Source organism: Pseudoliparis swirei, chromosome 2 (genome assembly GCF_029220125.1).
Source record: "Pseudoliparis swirei isolate HS2019 ecotype Mariana Trench chromosome 2, NWPU_hadal_v1, whole genome shotgun sequence".
NCBI classification, from domain to species: domain Eukaryota; kingdom Metazoa; phylum Chordata; class Actinopteri; order Perciformes; family Liparidae; genus Pseudoliparis; species Pseudoliparis swirei.
The window spans coordinates 9,087,751-9,111,001 of record NC_079389.1 but is presented as its reverse complement, the minus strand read 5'-3'; the positions used below and the strand labels follow the sequence as shown (position 1 = coordinate 9,111,001).

At 45.1% G+C, this 23,251-nt stretch overlaps 2 protein-coding genes across 5 annotated transcripts in view; one reads left to right on the top strand and one right to left on the bottom strand.

Moving 5' to 3' along the window:
* Positions 1 to 16: 16 nt before the first annotated feature.
* Positions 17 to 2,970, bottom strand: LOC130203274 (dynein light chain Tctex-type 3-like). Of its 2 annotated transcripts, none has more exons than XM_056429272.1 (5): positions 2,882 to 2,970; positions 1,795 to 1,839; positions 1,261 to 1,384; positions 1,093 to 1,170; positions 17 to 900 (listed from the first exon to the last, which is right to left on the bottom strand). In XM_056429272.1, the coding sequence occupies exons 1-5, from the start codon at positions 2,906 to 2,908 to the stop codon at positions 830 to 832; spliced, it is 345 nt and encodes a 114-aa protein (XP_056285247.1). In that variant the 5' UTR covers positions 2,909 to 2,970; the 3' UTR covers positions 17 to 829. The 2 variants fall into 2 exon arrangements, with proteins under 2 accessions (XP_056285247.1, XP_056285257.1); XM_056429282.1 differs by having other exon boundaries at positions 1,795 to 1,836; positions 2,882 to 2,949.
* Positions 2,971 to 6,911: 3,941 nt separating this feature from the next.
* The window catches only part of sytl5 (synaptotagmin-like 5), a 41,817-nt gene continuing 25,477 nt past the window's right edge, over positions 6,912 to 23,251 (top strand). For all 3 annotated transcript variants that reach the window (XM_056432114.1, XM_056432116.1, XM_056432106.1), the window contains exon 1: positions 6,912 to 7,003. The gene's annotated coding sequence lies outside the window, so the exon portion shown is untranslated. The remainder of the gene's footprint in view (positions 7,004 to 23,251) is intronic.

Here is a 23,251-nt window from a genome sequence, read left to right as displayed (position 1 = left end):
ATGTGAATTGTGAACCTTGTGAATGCACTAGTTAAAACTCTTTATTAAACAACCTCAACGGACTCAGTTTTACAGAAGAAATTAAAGATTTCTACAGAGTCTAGAAAAAGTGCATTTTTCCTTCTGACCGTTAAACTCCATCAATCTGGAAAAACAAACTAATCAACAAATCATGAAGGCAGACCAGAGATACTTTGTACAAGTTATCAGATATCTACTAAAACACAAGTCGGATTTTGTTAAATACCAAACGTAGAAACCGTTTCATTCGGGAATGTAATGAAAGAGATAAAAGAAGACCATACTAAGAGTCTTCTGAGGCTGTACTTAGGCTCTGTTCACCGTCTTGGCGTGAAGCCAACGTTTAATGAGCTTTAAACACTGTCGTTCGTTCATAAGCCAAAGTAACGCATGCAAACTAATCATAATGTAACCCGCTTGAGGCAGCACACGTAATGAGAGTGTATGCAGTACATTTCACGGCTCTCCATCCAATAGTAGTTGGGATATTTCAGTCTGGACAGACGCTTGGGATGCTAGCACGGCTTAAAACTAATCAAGATTCATATTAAACACAGAATACAACATTAGGGAGAGAAACTAGTTAGTGTTCACTCCGATGTTATTACTTAAAGCACGACTCCGTGGTCCCTACAAAGCAACGTTCTGCAAACCACGACTCTTATTCTGGCGTTATGTAGTTCAAGCCTGTGGGGGGGGGAACAAGTTACTTGTACATCCAGAAGGAAACATCAGAGGATCTTCATGGCTTCTTGGTCACGGTGCCATTTCAAGCATCAGACACGATGGTGTCCAGAGAGAGAGCAGCTCACAGCGCCACAGCAAACACACTGACCACACAGTACATGGTGCGATTCTCCCACCTGATGGTGCAGCTTCCTGAAAGACACAAACAAGCTGGAGAAACTCCACACTCGTAGTACTGCGACCAAAATGTACAGTTTTGTCATACATCAGAGATGCTATATTCAATCCATTTCTAATGGATGAAGCCTTGGCCTGGTGAAACTCAGGCATCACATTGTCGTGGGTATCGAACACATTCTAAACTAGATAGGAGTCGTCTCTCACCGTCAGTCGTCGTGTCCCAGAAGCAGGAGTTGGCTGTGTGGAGGCCAGCGCCGCTCTTCTGCATGATCGAACAGTTTACTGCAAAACATCAGATGTTCACAATCATGTCAAAGCTCCACACGTCAGCTTTACCTCCCGAGGTCTCGTGTCACGTGACAGTTGGCTCACCTATGTATTTGAACGGACGGCCTTGCTTCACCAGGTGAGTCAGAGAGTGCTCCACTATACCGGCCGTCCACTGGTTCACTTTACTCTGGTTGTAATCTGTGCCACCGATAACACCTTCAATACACTGAGAGACAGAGAGACACACACACATATAGAGAGAGAGAGAGACAGAGACACACACACATAGAGAGAGAGACACAGACACACAGAGAGAGAGACAGATGCAGAGAGAGACAGAGCGACACACACACACACACACACACATAGAGAGAGACAGAGACAGAAAGACAGAAACACACACAGCGATAGAGACAGACGCAGAGAGAGACAGAAACACACACACAGAGAGCGAGAGAAAGCGAGAGAAAGACACAGACAGAGAGAGACACAGACACACAGAGAGAGAGAAAGCGAGAGAGAGAGAGAGAGCGAGAGACACAGGGACAGAGAGAGGGAGTCACATTTACTGTCTTCACATTAAATAGTTTAGTCCCAATAAATGACTCATCAATGTTTGCAGAAGTGAAAACGTACCTCTTTAACCGAGACATTGACCTCATCAGCGTTGAAGACCGCCTGCTGCCACATTTCATAAAGGAAGAAACACTTTGTTAGTTGGTTGTGTTATATTTCATGTTTTGCACAAAGAGTAGACTGACTCTGTAATGGTCAAACGCTGCATGACATGGCACATGTTGTTTTTGAATGGTTGATTTCACAGTTTACATCCATGTCAATTATTTTCAAACTGATCTCATCCAATGGAGCATTTATGAAACACATAGACATGTGTAACACTGCTCTGTTTCAAGCAATGACAGTAAAATGCACACCAATGATCCTGAGCCAAAACCTTTGTGACGTTTGGAATAACTGTTGTTCTGATTTAATGTTGCACATGTTATAAATTATCTTTCTTTTTCTAAAACATATTTTCTGTCACTGTTTTGTGTTGTATTGTCTGAAACTTTGTGTAATGTGCTGCTGCTGCTGTCTTGGCCAGGACACTCCTGTAAAAGAAGATTTGTACTCTCAATGAGGCTTTTCCATTTTAAATAAATTTAAAATAAAATAAAACAATTAAATTGAGTTTGAATGCACTCACAAAAAGTCCTTTTGGAGAAAAGCACATGCCAAATTAATATTGTAAAACAAATGCAAAGCAGAGTAAAATAAATAGCTCTGTATACTTCCTCCAGCAGGTGCGAAATGCAGAGATGTCGTTATGTCATCAAGCAAATCTCATACATTCATTTTAAGACTAAACTTATGCGTGTCTTATATTTGTAATTTCAGATTTCTAAAGTATACAAACACCATGATGCGACATTTTCAATAAAAAAAAGAAAAGTAGGAATATTTTTCATCATGTTTTTCTTGTCTTTATACGGTCAGCTGTGTGGCATTTATATATGTGATTTACACAGTACCTTGGATTTACTGATGTTAATAAACTGTTAACATTATAAATGTTAAAAGACTGAAAGTGACCACACCTCGATGGAAACAACCGTCAGCTCCGGTTAACGGATTAAGCTGCTCGTTGAGCGAACCTTTGTCTAGCTCGTGTTTAACGGGGAATTAAATAGTTAAGATAAAACATATTAAAATACAAGTGTACCTCATCTCCAGAGTTATATTCCTCCATCGTTACTCACAGAGGGATTATCTTTATTGTCACCGACTCGGCTGCTGTTTCGTGGACGCGCTTCCGGTTTACTTCCGGCTTTATAGAGTCAGAGCGAAGAAGAGGCGTTTCTGCACCGGAAGCTCGCGACTGTGTGCAGAGTGTCGGCTCCCTCTAGTGGCGGTGAGACGCTCCTGCACCACAGCGGCTTCAACGGTGGAGGGCGTCTCAAGCTTTGACAATACTGTTAACCAATCTCTGTTTATGAGGGGGAAGGTTCAGAGTTTAGTAAATAAATCCGGGTTGAACAGCAATTAGTTTAAATCAGACCTCCACTGAATACACATGATTTAAAAAATGCTCTTAAAATGTATCAATTTACATAATTTTATATTATTGTTAATGCATACAGAGCAAATCATTTACTCGGTCTTCACATTATCTGGTGGGCTCTGAAAAAGTTGTCAGCATTGAACAGATCTTTTGCCTCATATACAACATAACATGTTATATTTAAGCGACAAAAAAGGCATGTGTTTGTTTAAATGACTGAGTGAAATATGGTTCAATTTCATGTCCATATGGGGATTTACAACATGTTTTTCATATATAATATATGTATATAAATCCTTTTTATTTCTTCATTTAGTGCAACTTGTAGGTTGTTGTATGCATTGTCTATTTAATTGTTTTTTATTAAAAAAATTATAGGTTTTATTTTTTAAATTGTTTAAAATTGTTTAAAAATGTTTTTTATTTTAAAATATAATAAAAGCATTTTTAAATGTAATTTAATTTAAAAAATATTCATTTTAAATATATTCATTTTAAATATATTTATTTAAAAAATATTCATTTAAAAAATATTTATTGTAAAAATATTTAAATAACAATGAAACATCTGAAGGAATATCTAATCTAATCTAACATTTCATCCTTATTTAAATATTTTGAACATTTGTTGATATATTTTTGTATGTGTGAGGGGGCTATGACTAAAAGAAAGAAAGAAAGAAATGTACACTTTTTTTTATCCCCGTGGAAGCAATATGGGGGTTCAATGTCTTGCTCAAGGACACTTTGATATGCAACAATGGAGATCTAATCAGGTACCTTGTTACGGAATCCACTCATCTCCATGACCCCAGAACTAACAGCTAATTGTGCAGTCATTTATTTTATAGCCTAATGAAAATAATAAAGCTTATTTAATCATTGAATATAATTTGTAATCATGTTACATCTGAGCATTGTCTTTTTTTATTATTTCTTTTTTACACGGCCCAGTGGATTAATGAAAGCTGTGAGAGTTATAAAGACAGTTTATCATCTGTATCTCTAACTGAGAATATATAATGGAAACACGGTGAATGAAACATGGTTAAAGAAAAGGGTAATATATCAAAGTGTGTTTGTTGTGTGATGCAAGGTTTAGACCCAAACGCAGCAGGCAGAGTTCTCAGAAAACACAGGATTTATTATTAAAGATCTAGCAGAAACAGGGACAAGAACAAAAACGAACAGACACAGAACAAGCAGAAAGACACAAGCTAAATACACTGGGGAAACGAGACAGGTGGAGACACAGGTGGAAACAATCAGGGCGTGGCTGGGAACAATCAGGAACGAAACAGACAAGCACAGGGAAACAGGAAACGAGACAGGGACTTCAAAACAAAACAGGAAACACTCCAAATCATAACAGTACCCCCCCTTAAAGGACGGCTTCAAGACGTCCCAAGTGTTCAACACCGGTGGGTGGAGGGGAGCCAGAGGGGCCAAGTGCATGGCGGACAGAGTCTGGGGGGCGGGCCGGAGGACAACCACCCAGACGAGGGACGCGCTCCGGAGGGCGGGCCGGAGGACAGGAACGGGAAGCTAGGGGACCCGGCTCAGGAGATGAGGGGACTGAAGCCAGACAGGACGGGTCACGGGGAACCGGGGCTGGACGGGTCGGGGAACCGGGGGCGGACAGGATGGGTCACGGGGAACCGGGGCTGGACGGGTCGGGGAATCGGGGGCGGACAGGATGGGTCACGGGGAACCGGGGCTGGGCGGGACGGAGACGGGACAGAGGGAACAAGAGCCGGCTGCAGAACACCGGGGACTGGAACCGGCGACGGAACACCGGGGACTGGAACTGGCGACAGAACACCGGGGACTGGAACCGGCGACGGAACACCGGGGACTGGAACACCGGGGACTGGAACCGGCGACGGAACACCAGGGACTGGAACCTCGGGGTCTGGAACCGGAACATCGGGGACAGGAGCCGGTGACGGAACACCGGTGACTGGAACCTCCGGGTCTGGAGCCGGTGACGGAACACCGGGGGCTGGAACCGGCCACTGAACACCAGGGGCTGGAACCGGTGACGGGACACCGGAGGTGAAACCGGCCGGGGGCCACGAGGCGGCAGCACGAACGAACGGCCGTTCGTTCCTGTCGGCCCGCCGGAATTGTTCATATATCTCCTCCCGGGTCCTGCGTGCTGGCGTCGGTGGAACGGGAACTGCCGGGTGCTTCCACGGAATGATGAGCGGCGGGTAGGTCCGACAGATCAGGTCGTAAAAACTCTCCTGCGCTGGGTCCATCTTCGTGGTCTGTTCGTTCTGTTTTGTGATGCAAGGTTTAGACCCAAACGCAGCAGGCAGAGTTCTCAGAAAACACAGGATTTATTATTAAAGATCTAGCAGAAACGGGGACAAGAATCGGACAGGAACAGACCCAGAACAAGCAGAAAGACACAAGCTAAATACACTGGGGAAACGAGACACAGGTGGAGAAACAGGTGGAAACAATCAGGGCGTGGCTGGGAACAATCAGGAACGAAACAGACAAGCACAGGGAAGGAAGCGCCGGAGAACAGGAAACGAGACAGGGACTTCAAAACAAAACAGGAATCACTCCAAATCATAACAGTGTTATGCAAGACATCATCATATGTATTCATCTTTGCCACATAATTAACAACAGATAGAATGAAATACATGAAACAGGTTGTGCACAATTAAAGAAAGCAAAGAGGTCACAAGGAAAGATCAATACGGAGGTAGACTGAGAAAATGTTATGTGCAAGGCCTGAACAAGCCGTGTAGATCTATAATACTGTCGTCTTACCTTCCATCTTTTCTAGCTCTATTTGTCAAAGTTGAGTAGATAACAACCCCGTTTACTTCATCATTAAATCAACTCTGCAGCAGAGCTTTGTACACAACCACTGAAATACAGACTCAGCAGGGAACTAGTCCAGAAAAGAACATTTACTTCCCTGTGACAGCAAGGAGTTCCCTGAACCTATTTAGAGCACATACATACATTTATATGTATATATATACATATAAATATGTACAGTGTATAGACTTTAATGTATATTGTGAATTTCTAGGATATACACGGCCCAGTTTAATTGGGTCATTAAAATAACAAAAGGATTTTTTTGTTTTTGGAGAAACAACTGTTGCATTGTCAGGAATAATCCTGTAAGGATTGCATGACACACACACACACAAGGACACACGCGCACACGCAAATGCACACACACAATGACACACACGCACACGCACTTGCACACACGCACACGCTCTCTTTCTCTCTCCTTCTCATACATACACACGCACACATACACACACTCTCTCTCTCACACAAACACACACACACAAATACACACAGAAACACACTTTCTCTATCTCTCTCTTTCCTTCTCATACACACACACACACACAAAAACACACACACATACACACACACACACTCTCACACACACATACACGCTCTCTCTATATCTCTCTCTCTTTCTGACACACAAACACACACATATAAGCACACACACACACACTCTCTCTCTTTCTTTCTCACACACACGCACACACTCTCTCCCTTTATCTCTTTCTCTCTCTCTCTCTGACACGCACATACACACAAAGATACACGTACACACACACACACACGCACACACCACGCCCCCTCCTGCCGGGAACACCCCTGCTCTGGCTCTGTGCCTTCAGACGGCGCTGAGGCGCACCGACACTCTAACGTACGGTCACTGATCCCGGGACGGACTCTCCCAGCCCGCCGTGCTCCCCCGCCGGTTGCTCCTCCGTCGACAGCCAGCAGGTAAAGACACACCGCCGCTCCTCATGTCAACCGGACACACCGCGGGACAGACAGCCCAGCCGTGTTTCCTCTGGCATATGGCCGACTCGGCTCCAGTTTGAATGCTGTTTGGTTTGTGTGTTTTCCTTTGGGTGTTTTTATTTTTTTGCGGAGCGGGGGAGGAGGAGAGGGGGGGGGGAGGCTGCCTAAGAGGGGGGGGGGGCTGTATAGCCCCCATCACGACCACGACCTTGGATGATTAGTCACACACTGGCGGGTCCAGACTGCCCCACTTCCCCGGCTAAAGTTAAGCGCGTTTGGGCAGGTGCAATGCAGCAAAAAACTCCTTTCCTTGTTTCTTGTTGCCTCCCGCTGGGCTCGACGGTGGATCAACCCGCAGGCAAGTCAACTCACTTGTATTTGATAATCTGCTGGGAATACGTTGTATTTAATGAATTTGCTGACTGGAGATCCGCTTTGAACCCCATCATCCTGATGTCATGGTGGGCAGTGGTTGAGATCAATTGATCGTGACTCGATTTAGATCAACTTCATGGTCCTGTAACATACGTTGTGGATGAATGGCGACCCTGTGCGTGGTGGTTCCAGGTGGAGTCACCAGGATATCCCACTTCTCAGGGAACACTGCAAAACTCTAACTACAGTCTGCACTACCAACAGTCACCTGAGCTAAACACTTCACATCACCTGCAAAACTCATTCCAAGCAACACAACTCTTAACACATGATTCAAAACACGCTCAGTGCAGCCAAACACTCTGCACAGCCCTCACTGAGGTAACACACACTGTCACCCAGAATACACTGAGAGTAAAAACACTAGCATCAAACACCAATACAGAAAATACTAACTTTTCATCTTTACAGTTTGAACAATTTCAGTGACTTTAAACAAAGTAATATTTTCTTCAAAGAAAAGAGTGACATTCTTTCACATGATTTATTAAATTTTTTAGAACATAACAATTCTTTAAGGTAAATGAAAATTAGCAGTTTGCTTCAATTGTCTGTAGTAATTTACGGAATTACAGTAATGAGAAAAAAAAGGTAGAAACTAAAAGTACATATTGTAATTCGAACAAATAATTGAAGGGCTAATCCTGCCTCTCTCTAGCACCAGGCCACATGTTGTCATCAACATCACATCTCATGTTCTCTCTTGCCACCTGGGGAAGAACCTTCTGGAGGGCCTTATCCATCCCTGGCAGTCCTCTGGACTCGTGTCCTCACATCCGGCACGCATGGCTTCCAAAAGAGAGATTTGGTCATGTGGGTGGTGACCAAACACTTTTGTTGCACCCTCAACCCTCAACCTGCCTCTCTCAATGAGACCATGGTTCACGACATGCTCTATAAGTGGAGCCCTTATTTCATCTGAACAGCTCTTTGTCTTCCTCCACGCATCCCCCTCTCCCTGCCACCCTTCTCCCTCCACAAACCCGTCTTCCTTGTTCCATTTCCAAAATGAGTCTTTCTGAGCTCTACCTATATATACTGTAATATATATATATATATATATATGTGTGTGTGTGTGTTCACTAACAAGTCTAAAACAAGACACCTGCTTAGCCTTTCAGCTGAAATTGCAATCAGCAGTGTTTGAAAGGCACAAGGCTGAACTCTATTCCGTTTTGAATGTGTGGTTCATAGTTTTGACAGCAGTGTGTGAGCATTTGAACAAAGTGCTGTAAATCCACAGTGTTATGCAGGTTGTGGTTAAAGTCATGGGATAAGTGTTAGAGTTTTGAAAACTGTGTTCAAGCAATGAAAAACAAACTAGAGTTTGGTCCACATGAACTGCTGCTGTGCAGACTGTAGTTAGAGTTTTGCACATGTGACTCCAGTTGTGCCCGCTGTCGTTTAGCAAACGAAAAAAACTGTAATGACTCACCGTGTCAGCAACTGGCTGAACGTCTTGTTTTCTGAAAGGTGCTCCAGGAGACGTGCACTCCTCATTTCAATTCTTTATAGCCTCAGATTAGTTGGTGTGTGCTTGTGTGTTTTGAGCATCTTTCATATCACAGTCTGGTCAGACACGTGAGATCCAGTTTAGGATAGAATAAATGGGAAGCTCCTTTTGAGGATGGGGAGATGTTGTCAGCAGCAGGATTTAAAGCCTCCATTCAGGAACCAGAAGAGCTCTCAGGAGGGTCGGAGTCTGGAATACATGCAGAATCTATTACATTAGGGTTGTAGGGCGGACTATGTCTTTATTCAATCAGATTAAGCCTGTAGTTCATGGCTATTATAACTCATTGATGACCCTGATAATGTTTTTGATAAATCTTTCAGTCCCTTCAGCTCTAAATCAATGAATGGTTCATCTTTAATGACAGAAAATCATGGAGAATTACTCTTACAATAACCCTTTTCATCATGACCAGACTGTGATATGAAAGATGCTCAATTAATGTTGTTATAAAAGAGACAAAAAAGCAGCAAATCATCACATTAAAGTCAGATCCTGCAACAGTTGATAAATGACTTAAAGGATAGCTATTTTATTTGTTGCAGAACATCGTAGGAAACGGCCGCTACACATCTAACTCGCATCCGGCCAGGATCCATCTACAACAACCTATAAGATGCTTGATTTCTGTTCATTTCCGTATGCATACTATTGTAGGAGCGCGGGAATGAACGATATGGACAAAGTCACTTTCTTTGGCTGCACACCTCTGTGGCCGTTTATTTCCTCACACAAAACATTTCACCCCTGACAGACACCTCGTGACCTTTAAACCAGTCGACGCCACCCCGTTGCCCTGGTTACGCTCCCAGCTCTTAAAGGGACCCGGTCACGTATCCTGCACACCACCCTACTAGTCTTGTGAATTATGTGCTCCCAACAGAGTCCCCTACATACGCCCCCCCAGAATTCACCAAGACTAAAGAAAACAAAAAAACCACACTCATAGTCTCGGGGCCCGAATCAACCGTCCTGCCCGACTCCTTGTTACTGGAGCCGGAATTGGAGGCAGCGCGCCGTTGCCGGCAGCTTCTGGGCCTTGCAGCGGCGTGGTGGAAATATAGGAGGGCGCCCGCGCCGCGGGGGTTCGGCCAACCTTACCGGCCGGTCTAGGTCGAGCTGTGCTGGTTTAAGGCGATCAACCGACAATTGCTCCACCTTACCGCCAACGTCGACTTTGAAGGTTTTGTCCCCGGCCTCTAGAACGTGAAACGGTCCTTCGTAGGGCGGGTTAAAGGGCCCATGGCGGCCGTCCTGGCGAATGAAGACGTACTCTGCTGTCTTTAGGCTGGACGGGACGTGTGACTGCGGGAGGCCGTGCTGCGACGTGGGCACAGGGGTGAACACTCCAGCCTTTTCCAGGAGAGCGGCCCGCTGTTGTGTCGCAGACCACGGGTCTGTGACCTTGGGGATGAACTCCCCAGGAACCCGCAGCGGCTGGCCGTACACCAACTCGGCGGATGAAGCTTGAAGGTCCTCCTTGGGGGCTGTTCTGAGCCCCAACATGACCCATGGGAGCCTGTCCACCCAGCCCCCGTCCTTGAGGCTGGCCCGGAGAGCAGCTTTCATTGAGCGATGGAACCGCTCGCACAACCCATGAGCCTGTGGGTGATGAGCAGTAGTACGGTGGAGCTTCACCCCCAGGTTTTCTGCGACTGCGTTCCAGAGCTCCGACGTGAACTGTGGGCCTCTGTCCGAGGAAACGTCAGCTGGGGCCTCAAACCTGGCGACCCAAGTCCCAATGAACGCTCGAGCCACCTCATCCGATGTCGTTGATGACAGCGGGACGGCCTCTGGCCAACGTGTGGTTCAGTCCACCATGGTGAGGAGGTGTGTGAACCCTCGGGACGGAGGAAGAGGTCCCACCAGATCCACATTTACATGTTCGAACCTCCTTTCTGGAACTGAGAACTGTGACAATGGGGCTTTTATGTGACGGTGCACCTTGGCGCGTTGGCACACCACACAAGTCCCTGCCCATTTTCGCACATCTTTCTTCAAGCCGTGCCAGACAAACTTCGCCGTCACCAACCTCTGCGATGCCTTCTTGCCGGGGTGCGAAAGACCATGAATAGTGTCAAACACTTGCTGTCTCCATCCGGTGGGAATAACCGGTCGTGTCTGACCTGTGGAGACGTCGCAGAGGAGCGTGGTCCCTTTTTCGCCGAATGGAACCTCCTCCAATTGCAGTCCCGTTGTTGCCGTCCTCAATTCCTGCACGCCTGGGTCCGAAACTTGATCCTCCGCCATTTTAGCATAATCTAGTCCCAAATGATCCGGCCCCACGATAGCTCTTGATAAACAATCTGCGACCAGGTTATGTTTGCCTGCCACATGTTGAACATCCGTGGTGAATTTGGAGATGAAGGAGAGCTGGCGCTGCTGGCGGCCTGACCATGGTTCAGCTGTCTTACGCATAGCGAATGTCAATGGCTTGTGATCCACAAAAGCGGTGAACTGTCGAGCCTCTAGCAGGAACCGGAAATGTCGAATGGCAAGAAACAGGTCAAGGAGCTCTCGATCAAAGGTGTTGTACTTCCTCTCGTTAGGACGCAGCTGTCGACAAACAAAGGCAAGTGGCTGCCGTGCCCCTTTCACCCACTGCTCGTACACGGCGCCCACTGCAAAATCTGAAGCGTCGGTGGTGATAGCGATCGGAGCCTTGGGAGAGGGATGTGCTAGCATGATTGCCTTTGGAAGAGCGGTCTTGGTATTCACGAATGCCTGGTCCCTCTCCTCTGTCCAGTCTACAGCCGGTTTGACCGCCTTGCCTTTCAGGGCTTCGAAAAAGGGGTCGCATCAACTGTGCTGCCCGGGGGATGAATCGATGGTAAAAGTTCACCATGCCTAAAAACTCCTGCAGGGCCCTCACTGTGAGCGGGCGTTGGAAGTTAGCCACCGCGTCCACCTTCGCTGAAAGGCGCCCCGGCGGCCCGTCTTTAGTGATGCGATGTCCAAGGAAGTCAATGGTTGTCAACCCAAACTGACACTTAGCTGGGTTGACGATCAACCCGTGTTGGTTGAGCTGAGCAAACAATATCCGCAGGTGAGACGTATGCTCTGCCCTCGATGAACTGGCAACCAGGATGTCGTCCAGGTAAACAAACAAAAAAGGCAGGTCCCTAAGTGCAGTGTCCATGAGGCGCTGGAAAGTCTGTGCTGCATTTTTTAGGCCAAACGGCATCCTCAAAAATTCAAAGAGGCCGAAAGGTGTGATCAGTGCCGTCTTGGGAATATCCAGAGGTTGAACGGGCACTTGATGATAACCCCGAACCAGGTCGACCTGAGAAAACACCACGCGACCGGACAAATGGGCAGAAAAATCCTGGATGTGCGGAACTGGGTAGCGGTCCGGGATCGTTGCATCGTTGAGCCGGCGATAATCCCCACACGGACGCCACCCACCTCCAGGCTTCGGTGCAATGTGCAGGGGTGACGCCCACGGGCTGTTGGAGCGGCGAATGATGCCCAGGCGCTCCATGTTGTCAAACTCTGTCTTGGCGATGATGAGCTTTGCCGGGTCCAGGCGCCGGGCCCGGGCATGTACCGGTGGGCCAGTGGTCGAGATGTCATGTTCTACCCCATGTTTGACCGTGGAGGATGAGAAGGTGGGTAGTGTGAGGTCCGGAAACTCAGCCAGCAACCGAAGAAACTCATCCGCAGCTGAGAGGCTAGCCAGCCTGGTAGCTTCTGCTCCCCCTAGTGTGCACGGGTAAGAGAAGAAAGTCAAAGCATTAACCAGGCGGCGGCCCTTGACGTCTACCAACAGTCCATAAGCACACAGGAAATCCGCACCAAGTAAGGGCATGTTAATCTGAGCCGTCACAAAGTCCCAGCGGAAATGCTGCCCCCTGAAACACAGCTGTACGCTCCGTGTCCCAAATGTGCGGATGGAGCTGCCGTTCGCGGCTTCAAGGGGGGGGGGGCCATGTCCGTCTGTCAGCATGTCCACCCGTGATGCCGGCATGACGCTGATCTGCGCGCCCGTATCGCACAGAAAACGCCGCCCGGAGATGTCGTCCTGGATGAACAGCAGCCTGCCCGCTCGGCCGACGCTCATGGCAGCTACTGAGCGCCGGCCCCGGCATTTCCCTTCTTGCTGTAACTGCATGGCGAGCGGCACCGTGTCGCCCTCGGTCCAAACCGTGCGTGGTAAAAACACAAGCCGGCGGTTCCCCGTCGTTGACTTTCTGCCGCGACAACCGCCGTCTCCGCTGGTAGCCATACAGCTTGCGCCGGCTTCTGAACGGCCGCGCAGTGTTGTTGTCCGGCAAGAAAAAACGTATCGGCCTCCTCGGCCAACTCCCGACAATCCTTAATCCTGGAATTGGCCAAAGCTGACCGCAGCTGCTGTAGAAACGGTTCCATGAATAAAAACTCGGGCTGGCGTCTACCGAGGAGAGCCAGCATCTTGTCCATAAGCTCCGACGGCTTGCTGTCGCCGAGGCCGTTCAGTGAGAGCAGCCGGCGAGCCCGCTCGGTGTCCGATAGTCCAAGCGCCTTCAGCAAGTGTTCTTTCAACGTGGCGTACGTGTCGCTGAACGGGGGGTTCTCTAGGATGCTCACCACTCGGCCCGCTGTCGAACTGCCGAGCGCCGCCACGACATAATAATATTTCGTCGAGTCTGCGGTAATGTCTCTGAGTGCGAACTGCGCTTCAGCTTGAGCAAACCAGACTGATGCATGCGTCTCCCAAAGCTTAAGCGAAACTGCGTGCGTCGTCATGCTCGTCTCTGGATCCGTCCAGTAGAGCCAGGGTCACCAATGTAGGAGCGCGGGAATGAACGATATGGACAAAGTCACTTTCTTTGGCTGCACACCTCTGTGGCCGTTTATTTCCTCACACAAAACACTTCACCCCTGACAGACACCTCGTGACCTTTAAACCCCTCGACGCCACCCCGTTGCCCTGGTTACACTCCCAGCTCTTAAAGGGACCCGGTCACGTATCCTGCACACCACCCTAGTCTTGTGAATTATGTGCTCCCAACAGAGTCCCCTACACTATCATCATTCTTGAAATAACAACCCAACTAATTTCTGAATTGATCACATTCCATTCACATTCATGTGTTGGCTATATGCAACTACAATCAACAACGTGTTTGCTGATTGAGCTCATTTGAATTACTTTTGAAATATAGTGGCATGTTGGTCCAGTGGAACTCAGTTTGAAAGTTTGAATCTTATCACGTCAGACAGTTAGTTGTCGAGACATTTGGACCAAAATTATGAACTGAATATATTATCCTCAACACTGGCAGGAAAGAAGAAGAAAAAACCACGAAGAAACCAATGATGTGTTTTTCTCCAAAATGTTTATTATCTATTGCTTAAATTATTATTTAGTTAGCGAACATACTTCTTGTTTCAGCATGTGTCATATTTTTAACATTTTGATTGATTTCCGGTCAAAACATGGAGTAGAGACCAAATGTTACTGCAGTTATTTGGGAGCCAGTGTTATTTATAATTGGCAGTTCTACTGAAAAGGCGGTTCTACTAAGTGCAGCTATACCTGTCAGACTGGCGGCTCGCCAAAGTGGCTATGACACTGACCAAGTAGCCACAAACAACATTTTGCCAATATTTTTTGGTAAACTATCAGGTCTGTGAGTATAAAACTAAAATCAGTTAACCAATACAGCGTCATTTAAAACAAAACAGTTGTGCTAATGAGGTAAAATACACCTTTGAATTCATACATTATCCACGGGTGGAAGCCAAGTAAGTGAATGTACTATTAAAATAAGTAGCCTCTTGGAGGTTTGTACATTATACGCTTTCCCGAATAGGAAAACATTTTCAAATCCAGTACCAATTTAACATCGCTGTTTTCTTTGGGGATTTTCTTCTGCCGCGTAATTTGTGATATAGTGACGCTTCCTGACTGGCTCCAGTAAGCAGATGCAGGGTCTGCTGAGGATGTTTTATCATTGTCATGGGGAGAATGGCTCCCTAATGATAACCAAGCTTTTGTACAGCTCACACACACACACACACACACACACCTATACACACACACACACACACACACACACACGGCTGCCGAAGAGGGAATAGATGGGTGAATAAAGGAGGAGAGAAGCCAGAGAACGAAGGGATTCCCTGATTTCTCTCCATGCAGGCAGCCAGCGCTCAGCCAGCGGAGCAGAAAGAAGCCCTGGGGAGTGCAGTCACACAGCATTAGAAGTCTGCGTCTCCAAGATCTGGCAAGACATAGTAGAAGCGTGTGCGTGTGCATGTGCGTGTGTATGTGCAGGCCCGTATAGTTAGTCGCACATGTATTTGTTATCATGAGAAGACATTTCTGCGACAGGCTGATGATATACTGATAACCGAAACGCTACAGATTTGTTTAAAACCCAGATTAGAAGATTTTAATTATTATACTACAGTAATGTTTAGTTTCCACAGAAACAGCATGTAAAATCAGCCGTAATTTTAAAAAAATACATCAAAAGGAGACAGCTAAATACAGCAGCTCGTGGTGATGTAGCCTAGAGCAACAGCTAAAACATTACTTATAGTTTAATAAACCAACATTTTAGTAATTCAAGCTGCCCACACATGATCAGCGGCCATCCTCTTCTCATGGGGGGAGCGATAGCCCTCCAGCTGGTAGCCATAACCTGCGTGGTGCAATGTTCACAATGACCAGAGCTCAAAGTGTAGAAATAAGTTAAGTTCTTGTGATTAAGTGTTAGCTTTTTAAATATTGATTTGTATTAGATAGAAGGACTATATATTATTTTCTGGAATTGATGTATCTATACATATTTGTATGAAACAACATATCTCAAATACACATTTAATCCCTACACACGTGTTAAAGGGATGGTGTGAAGGAATGTGAGGTTGTTGGTTTGCAGCCGACTGAATACGCCTTCCATCATCTCCTCCCTTTCCATTGACATAAACTGAGTGCAAAACCATGGTAACACGGTTCGCCTCCCATCAGACCCCCCCCACCACCCCTCCATACCATAATAACAACATATTACGAGCAACAAAAATCAAGCGGCAGCGGCACCAAGGCTTTGAACTCTGCGGCCTGCGTAGATACGAGGGGCTCATTCTAAGCTAACGGACACGATTCTTGGTTTAGTGATGATACACCATATTTATATTCCATTTGTGAAACGATGTCGCCTAGAAAGACAGCATTGCACCATTTATACGTCGGCCTACTATTTTCCCACCAAACCTTAAATTCGCTTTTATTTGTTTCCTGCTTTCTCTCTTTATATGGCAGTACTATCGGCATCTCAACGGCCCCTCACATGAATTCCCGTTCACCCCCTATTCTCACAAATATTAATACACTTTAAAATGTTTAATATTAGCCCATTAAACCCACTATAATCTTTATGATTATAGCCAGATCGACGATGCTTACGACCCGAGCTGCTGCAACAAAGCTCGTCTGTGCTGCTGCATTCAATAACTCTGACTCCGTCGTGTTGTGCGGGGTTTCCCTGCCTCACACTCACTCAGACGTCTCTTCATCTGTGGCTCCCTGGTGCTTACCCCATTTAGTATGCAGCCTATAGCCCCTTGCGGCATCATCGATGAAGCTCGTCTCCGTTCAATCACTGCAGCAGCGAGGCAATCAGTGGAAGCCCGGCGTCCACATACCAACACTGCAGATGTGTGAGGTAGAAGAAAAACACTTGAAAAAGCCGAAACATTTCATTTTGAAGCAATGCTGAGAGGAATGACTCAGTTGGGTAAATAGAGTGCTATAGTGATGCCTCTGTCTCACCTTTGTTAAACTACACATGTGTAAATAGACCCGTGATGCCACACGCTGTGGGCGCTCTGTGACGTGGAACCGGACCTCTGAGGGGCACACATGCTCCAAATTATCCTTTTTATTTGGAATTACATCATTATTTTATTATTTCCCAGCACCAGCATGTTGACCGAGTGTGATTTGTGGAGAAATCAACACGGCAGAATGCACATCAAACACTGACCTAAATTAGATTCATTCTTAGCAAGTCATACACAACAAGGTGTGTGTTCAATACATGGATTTCAGCAGATTAACGACAGCTGTAAGGAGGACCTGGAGCCACGGCCTCAGGGTTAGGTCGTTATGAGCGTTAAAACACGTTGACTATGAAATTATTCAGGATGCAGTGGATTAAAAATGACATTTGAAGAAATATTATTAACATTCTGCTGTTTAGATGCATTTCAATCAATTGTATTTGATCCTGGAAGGTCGTTCTTGACCTAAAAGGTATTTTTTTAAGAGTTGAAACTTCTAATACGCAGTAGAAAGCTATTGTATAATTGGACCCAGAGTTTATATTAGATTGTGAAAACAGTTTGATTATTCATTGTCTTTGCACTGATCAAATATGTAATGATATTGTCACTTAATGTCTGAAGAAGAAATTTGAAAACAGTGAATAATAAATGACAAACTAGACTCTAGAACCATGGCAGCAGCTCTGTGAGTAACTTTCACTCAGCGGCCCTTTGAGTTAAACGTGAACGATGACAACGCTGCTCTGAGTGACCGGGTGGGCTCCATGGTAACTGACAGCTTGACGAGCTAACACCAGGGGGTGGGGCTTAGCGATGGTCAAATGCATGGAGAGACAAAAAAACTAGAGTTGGTGTAAAGCTGCTGCAAATTCACTTTGGTCACTGCCTTGTGTATGTATTGTGTTTCCTCTGTATATTTAGTATTTAAGTATTAGTATTTAGTATTGTTATTGTGTTTTATTTGTATCTTTTATTAATGCTCTAATGTGCACCTGCTGCTGTGATCCTGCAATTTCCCCACTGTGGGACCAATAAAGGATTATCTAATCTAATCTAATACAAGGTGAACAGGAAGTCCACGTTTAAGGAAGTCTCCATCAGGTGAAACTGAGCGCTCTCATAAGGTACTCATACTTCATGATTACAGGTGGAGACTCACAGGTGGAGGCTTAGATATGTTTTCTCAGTGCCATGCATCTTCTCATCACATAATCCTGAGCATTAATCAAGAGTTTCGGCCGAATGCTTCGTCCGCCGTGCCTTTATTTGTTGTAAAGGAGCAAAGTCCACACGGAGATGTCCGTATTCACGGTGTTGGTTCTGTGAGACACGGTTGGTTGAAGGAAGGATCACGTTGAGGCACTCCCACAGTGTGAGACCACGAGAGGAGTTCTTTATCTGAGCCCCGATAAGCATCATGGGCACACATGCGGTCCCTTCAGGGGCTCGAGGCATTGAAGGCCTCACACTATTTAACGTTGTCCTTCCATTCTATTGGTTGTGATGTGGTTCTCCACTCATCAAATGCGTGGCTGCTATCGAAGGTTCTCTCCCAAGATTGCTTTGCTGATACGAACATGAACATCAGAGTTCATAATCTGTCACTAATGGTTTTGTGAATGGTCGATAAGTCATGTTAGTGCTTTATTGATCTGTTATAAGCTAGTAATACAAACCTGTGGGTTGACAGGTTGCTGGGGTTCTCCTCCAGCATCGCACTTCCTGCAGAACTTCTGGACCAAATATCAAATCCTCAAAGCTAAACCAGAATAAAACACATGTATTCGTTTTCTGTCTTCATCTTTTATTTGTGGTCTCTGTTGCGTGAATATTCACAATACGTACGATATACCTGCGGTATGTGGTGCTGTGAGTGATATTCTAAAGAAGTAAATAAGCTGAAAACTGTAAACAATTTTATTTTAATTAATAACTTATACAACAACATGATCATTATTTATAAACAAGATTACAATTTTTTTGACACCAGCCACAATACATTTTTTTACAACCTGTTGGCTTATAACTACCCCCCCCCCCCCCCTACAATTCATAAAGCAATGACTACATCTTAAAACAGTGCCTTATCAGAAAGTGATGCCACGGAAGCAGATAATTGAAAATGTCATTCATCTTTAAACTCAAGATTCTGTGGAAATATAGTTTCTCTTGATTCCCGCGTGCTGTTCATGCGACAGATGCAGGATGTGTCTGTTGTTTGTTTGGGATTCCCTCACCAACATGATCCTCAACACATACATTCTTCTGGCTTCTGACCCGGTTGACAAGTGGATCTTTCAACGCAGCTTTTCTTTAATTTGATACCGTTGAAAAACCCTTTTATAAATCCAATCGTGCTCTAAACCTGGAGTCCATCTGCCTGAAGCAGCATCTTTATTCATCAATCCGTCCTCGAGGCTCAGCCAGCAGTCACGTATCAGACCTCCACACTCTGACGTTCATTGTCCACCTGTCTCCTCCTGTGGTCCAGTGGCGCTGATTCGCTCACATACGGCGAAATAAAACTCAAGACACACAGGGCTGGTCTTAAAAGAAAATCCATTAGAGTCCACTGCAGCTTTAAATACACATGCAGTTCAGGTGTTACACTCTGATTAATGGCACACACACACACACACACACACACACACACACAACCACTTTCAGAGGATTTCCCTCTCTCTATTACCTGGTCGTGCATCAAAAATACAAAGTGCAGTGAAATGTGGCACCCAAGCAGCAGTTAAACAGGAATAAGTGCTTTAAAATATTCAGCCATGTTGGTTGAAGGAGAGGGAGTTGTTTATAACCCGAATGTCTTTCTCTCTCTCTCTCTCTGTGAAGAAGCAGCAGAGGCCACGTCTGTAACTAGGTTAACGAGATCTAGCCTCGACCCAGAAACCTCTCATCTCTTATTCTTTAAGTGCTCGTGCGTGGAAATCTTTACGAGGCTGCAGAACAAAAAGGTTTGGCATGCGTTACATTCCGTCAAAAAAGATCACGCAATTACATCTCACTTTTATCTAGTGATAATATCTGTATCGCAGTTCCGTTAAGATATGTTTCCCTGGATTCTTTTTTTTCTCCTCCCGATTTCAGATGCTCTGCACTGAGCGTGTGCATGTTTATCCAACAAGCAGACTGTCTTCACTTGAGCCGTCTCACAGTTTCCATCATAAGCCTAAACGGTGCCAGATCGGCGGCGTGCAAGGCAGACTGTAACTTGATTTTGGATCAATTCACTGCTGTTGGCAGAAGAAATTGGCCCGTTTTACAGTGCCGTGAATGTACGACTTGATTACACTGAAGATTGAGGGAGAAGCTTGTGTTTGGTACCCGGTCACACAGAAAGCTCTTGTCCTGTGGGTGAGAAATTGTTATAAATCGTTAGATGGGATTTGGTTTGAATGGATCTTAAATGCAGTGCAAAAAAGAGACAAAAGGGCAACATGAAGAGAACATTCATATGAGAGGGTCTCTGTGATTTCAAGAAGACAATCGTACATTAATTTCCTTTGTGCTGGTGTCATCGTCCATCAGGTTCATTCTTCACGCAAGGAGTTAATTTAATGGTGCAGTTTGTTTTTCCATAATTTAACACTTAGTAGTAAACGGGTTGAATTCTCTCCACAGACGTGTTGAACTGCTAGTCGGCAACTATTATCATTAATATGCTTATATATAAGATGGTGAGCATGGTGAATAATCAGCGTCATCAGCATGAGTTTGTCAGCATTTAGCTCAAAACACTGCGACTTCATCACATGCCACGCAGTCAGTGTACAGATTAAACCCAATTTTACCCCCCAATTAGCCGTGGACTGATTATGAATCATGCAGAATATAAACCAAGTCAGTTGTTGTTCGTTAGTCTTGGTAATCTCTGCATTGAATTCAAATTCAAAATCTGTAAATGATGTTTCTGCTGGCTTTAGACTTCACAGCTCTGGATGTTTTCTTCTTTGGTTATGTCATTTTTCCACAACTATTTTTAATATGAGTAAATGTTTTTACAGCAATAAAGCCATTTCCCAGAAATATTAGCTTCATGCAACAGAGACATAAGAACTTCTGATATATGTTTAGCAATGAGGGGAAAAAAAGTGTATTTTTTGTGTTTGCTTTAAGGAGTGCTGTTCCAAGGGGGCGTTTGAAAGGTCACAGCACATGCACTAAAGTCATCACTCGACACCTGATTTAACGTTCTTGCTCATTCTCCGCTTAAAGTCCAGATCTGATATTCTCTCGTCTTTAATTTCCGCAGCAACACAACATGACCGGACGATGCATTTTCTGTCTCTAGCTCTGAGCCTTCTCTCTGCTGGCCCACGCTGACCTTTCCTCTTAATTGGTGTTGTAAAAGAACACAAACAACCCCTCAGTGTGAGGACAATGAAGCCACATTCATATTCTACTGATGCAGGAGAGTTCAGCGAAGGTGAAATAATCAGAAAGTGGAAGGAGGAGTACCGGGAGAATAATGGAGGACAGCTGACAGGAAGCTTCCAATGTGGTTTTTAGAAGCACTAACTGTTGGTTAGTTTTTTTCCCATTTACTGCCCCATTGAGCCCTGCAGGGAACTGTGGAGGCCTGCAGGCTTGATAGGTCATTACTAGTGACGGCTCCTGGGAGAGTTGTAATGTTACGGTGGCTCTGACATGTGTGCACCATGTCGGCAAGGGTATCATTTTAAATGTTAGTCGGGGTTGAGAGAGAATTGCTTCCAACAACAGTGGAGGTCAAACACAACCTGAAAACAACTGAATAAAAACATCTCTGAAAGGCCTGGAGAAGGGAATATTGAGTAGTAGAACAAATATATTACCACGAAATGTCCTGCTTCTTAATCTTCAACCCATGTTTAAGCCTGAGTGGATCTATGGGTAACATATTTAATATAATATTAATTATTTTGTTTTAAATATCCTGCTTCTTAATCTTGAACCCATGTGTAAGACTGAGGGGATCTATGGGTAACATATTTAATATAATATTAATTATTTTGTTTTATATCTAATAATTGGTTTGTTTTCGTCAGCTTGGCAAGCTAAAGCTGTTAGATATTTGACGAGGGTTAAAAAGTGAAGTTATTCCTTCTGGAAGGAAGTGGCATGACATTTAAATATGCATATTACCTCAAAAGTGAAGTACTCAAAATTAGGAGAGGATCTGCAGTTATCAGTATGCTTGAAACAAAGTAGTTTGGCCAACGGATGTTGGAAATCAAGTATTTGTTATTCCAAAGTGGTAAACCAGAGCTGGACTTCAGAGGTAAGCTAATTGGTCCAGTGGGGTTCATAGCGCTCACGTTCACAGTGTGTCGCACTCGGTTGTACATACAACATCTGGTGTGAGTAGTTGTGTGTGACGAATGAAAAAAAGAGAGCTGGAGATGAAGTTGTTGCTTACTTTCTTCATGTTCCCAATTGGCGTGAATGTTAGATTGTCGAATCCAGCGATATTTGACCATCAGACAAGGAGGACAGCTGATTACCTCACAATATTCGGATTTCGCTCCGACGATGACTTTTCCTGTCCACGAACGAGTGCAACGCGAGTGCAACGCCACGAATGCCTGTCAGGAGAGACGGTGCCAAGAGAGAGATTATCTGGGAGATTATTGTGTCTCGCCCTCTCCACCGTGACAGCCGTCTTTTCATCCCCATGGCTTCGAGCGAGGCTTTTCCATAGCAACTATACAATACATTTGGCTTTCAGACATATAGACTAGTTTATTTCCTTTTTTTTATACTTGATATTTTATTTAGGTATTTTTACAGAAATACAACCTTCAAAAGTAAGAATGCACAATTTTAATAAAACATAAAAATAAAGTAAAAATTAACCATGCATCTGGCCAAGAAGGGCCATAAGGAAACACAAAAATAAAAATGTTAATGCCGGATAATAATAATAAATAAGGAAGCAAAAAAAAACTAGTTTATTTCAAGTGTTGCTCAGCCTTTACAGGGTTGGGCCTCTGTGAGGTTATTTCTTTCTCCGCCTGAAGTCGCTTCATCAACTTTGAGTCTGCCTCGTAAATAAGGTTTTCAAATTGGATTCTGATCGACTAACCATGATGCTCTCTGTGTTCCAGCAGAGTCACTGACGGGCAGAGAGTGAAGAGGAATATTTCAGACGGGTCCTCGCTTGATTAGCAGTGACACAGAGAGGGTGTCTGACAGGTGTGCAGATGGCGAGAGAGGGTTATTATAGCACTGCAGTGGTGTTGATGTGTTATCTACCCTCAGGTGTGTGCCTATGCATGTGTGTGTGTGTGTGTCTAAAAAAAAAAGAGAGACATACAGAGGGGGTCACTACTCACGATCAGGTTGAAAAGCACACATACGCAGGGATACCTTCCACTCTGTAAAGCCCATCATCTATAATTGAACCTCCTTCATCCCAATGTCTCTTCCCAGAAACCTCTCCAGTCTCCTCCAGCGCGCCACATCTCATCTCGAGCTCTCTGTGGAAAGCGGTGCATGGCCGCCTCTAT

Coding starts and splice junctions, on each gene's coding strand:
- LOC130203274 (XM_056429272.1), bottom strand. CDS start 2,908: ATGGAGGAATATAACTCTGGAGATGAG. Junction 1,840..2,881: donor AATATAACTCTGGAGATGAG/GTACACTTGTAT, acceptor GAAATGTGGCAG/CAGGCGGTCTTCAACGCTGA. Junction 1,171..1,260: donor CCGTCCGTTCAAATACATAG/GTGAGCCAACTG, acceptor GATGTTTTGCAG/TAAACTGTTCGATCATGCAG.